This window comes from Poecilia latipinna, unplaced genomic scaffold, assembly GCF_001443285.1.
Source record: "Poecilia latipinna isolate Pla-1442-1.1 unplaced genomic scaffold, P_latipinna-1.0 Scaffold475, whole genome shotgun sequence".
Lineage (NCBI taxonomy): Eukaryota > Metazoa > Chordata > Actinopteri > Cyprinodontiformes > Poeciliidae > Poecilia > Poecilia latipinna.
The window spans coordinates 16936-18734 of NW_015113091.1; the positions used below are offsets into that span (position 1 = coordinate 16936).

Consider the following 1799-nt stretch of genomic DNA (forward strand, 5'->3'; position numbering starts at 1 on the left):
AATCAGAATACCGCAAAGTCTTGTGTGTGTGTGTGTGTGTGTGTGTGTGTGTGTGTGTGTGTGGGGGGGGGGTTGGAATAAGAAGGGTTCGGTGAATGCGCAAAAGAAACTGGGGGTTTCGGTACCTCAAAAAATGTTAAGAATCACTGTATTAGAGTAACTAGTAAAAAGATCTATAAATATCAGTAAAAATGTTTAAATAAACTATCAAACATCTTTCACGTCATCAGATTTTAAATAAAAACTTGAGAAAAAATTTAAAACAACTAAAAGAAATTATTGCTAAAAAAAAATGAAGATTAAACGAATTGGCCAGTTATGGAGCCGTTTCCATAGCAACCAGCCGGAGGATTTAAACGCCTCAGAGTGGTTCTGACCCAGAGCCCAGGTTTGGTTCTGATCCGTTTCAGTCTCCTTGCTCAGACGGTTCTGCTCCCGGCGCCGCCGGGTCCTCTGAGGTTTGGGTCAGCCGAGTCGTGTCTGATCATAATCTGCAGCAGTAGAGGACAGGCACGTCCCCGTCCACCGGGGGGCGCCGGACCCTTCAGAACCAACCCCTGGGACCGCAGGCAGGCAGAGAGCAGAACCGGGCCGGGTCGATCCGTCCAGGATGAACCTCAGAGGGCCGGCGCTGCAGCGTTAGCACCACTCCTGCTCCCACTCACATTCAGAAAGAGCAAAACCGGACCGGACCAGGCCGGGTCAACACAGGAGTTCATGAGCTGCATTAGAGATTAAGGAGGAGCTCTGGGGTCAAAGGTCACACTCCAACCAGGGCCAGGTCGCTGCAGCCCGTCCCATCTGGATGGGCTCTGTTGGGAGGAACCAACCGGAAAACCAGCGCTCCCAGTTTGGACCAGCAGGATCCTGTTGTTTCATCTGAATGCTTCAACATCTACAAGGAGAACCGGGCCAGAACCGGACCGGAACTGGAGCGGTCCAGACAGAACTCCCGCCGATCTGGGAGTTTTAGTGATTTATTTGGAACATTTTGGTTACGGATCAGTTATCCTGAATAATCCTGTTTCTTTGATTGCATCAGAACTAAGAATTCCCACCATTTCTAGTCTTAAACGCTACAGCAATAATCACAAAGACTAGCTATGCTAACGCTACAGCATTAATCACAAAGACTAGCTATGCTAACGCTACAGCATTAATCACAAAAATCTACACCAACGCTAAAGCGCTACAACAACATGGTAGGTAGAGGAAGCTAATGCTAAAGCGCTATGCTAACATTGGGCTTGGTGGAAGCTAATGATGAAACACTACACTAACATGATATTTAGTGGAAGTTAATGCTGAAGTACTGCTACAGCACAGGCAGAACCGGCCAGTGATGGGTCCCGGTTCTGCTTCCGGTTCAGCCAGAACCGGCCAGTGCATCCCGATTACCTGGTAGTAGTAGCGCAGCACCCAGCACAGCCCCTCCACATAGGAGCGCACCACCTTCTTCCTGAAGCCGTCGTCAGACACGTCCACGTCAAACTTGGTCTTATAGTACCTCTGCTTCCAGCCGTCCTCCCACAGCCTGCAGCAACACACACACGGTCACACACACGGACACACACACGGTCACACACGGAGACACACACGGTAACACACACGGTCACACACGGACACACACACGGACACACACACGGACACACACACGGTAACACACACGGTCACACACGGACACACACACGGACACACACACGGACACACACACGGTCACACACACGGACACACACACGGACACACACAAGGACACACACACAGACACACACACGCACACAGACACGGACACACACACG

General features: G+C 50.4%; 1 protein-coding gene across 1 annotated transcript in view; it reads right to left on the bottom strand.

Annotated features, from left to right (window-relative positions):
* Positions 1-1799, bottom strand: part of xrn2 (5'-3' exoribonuclease 2) — a 20717-nt gene that overhangs the window by 7986 nt on the left and 10932 nt on the right. Inside the window, exon 18 of the mRNA XM_015039521.1 lies at positions 1399-1534. Coding sequence (XP_014895007.1) covers positions 1399-1534 — 136 coding nt within the window. The remainder of the gene's footprint in view (positions 1-1398; positions 1535-1799) is intronic.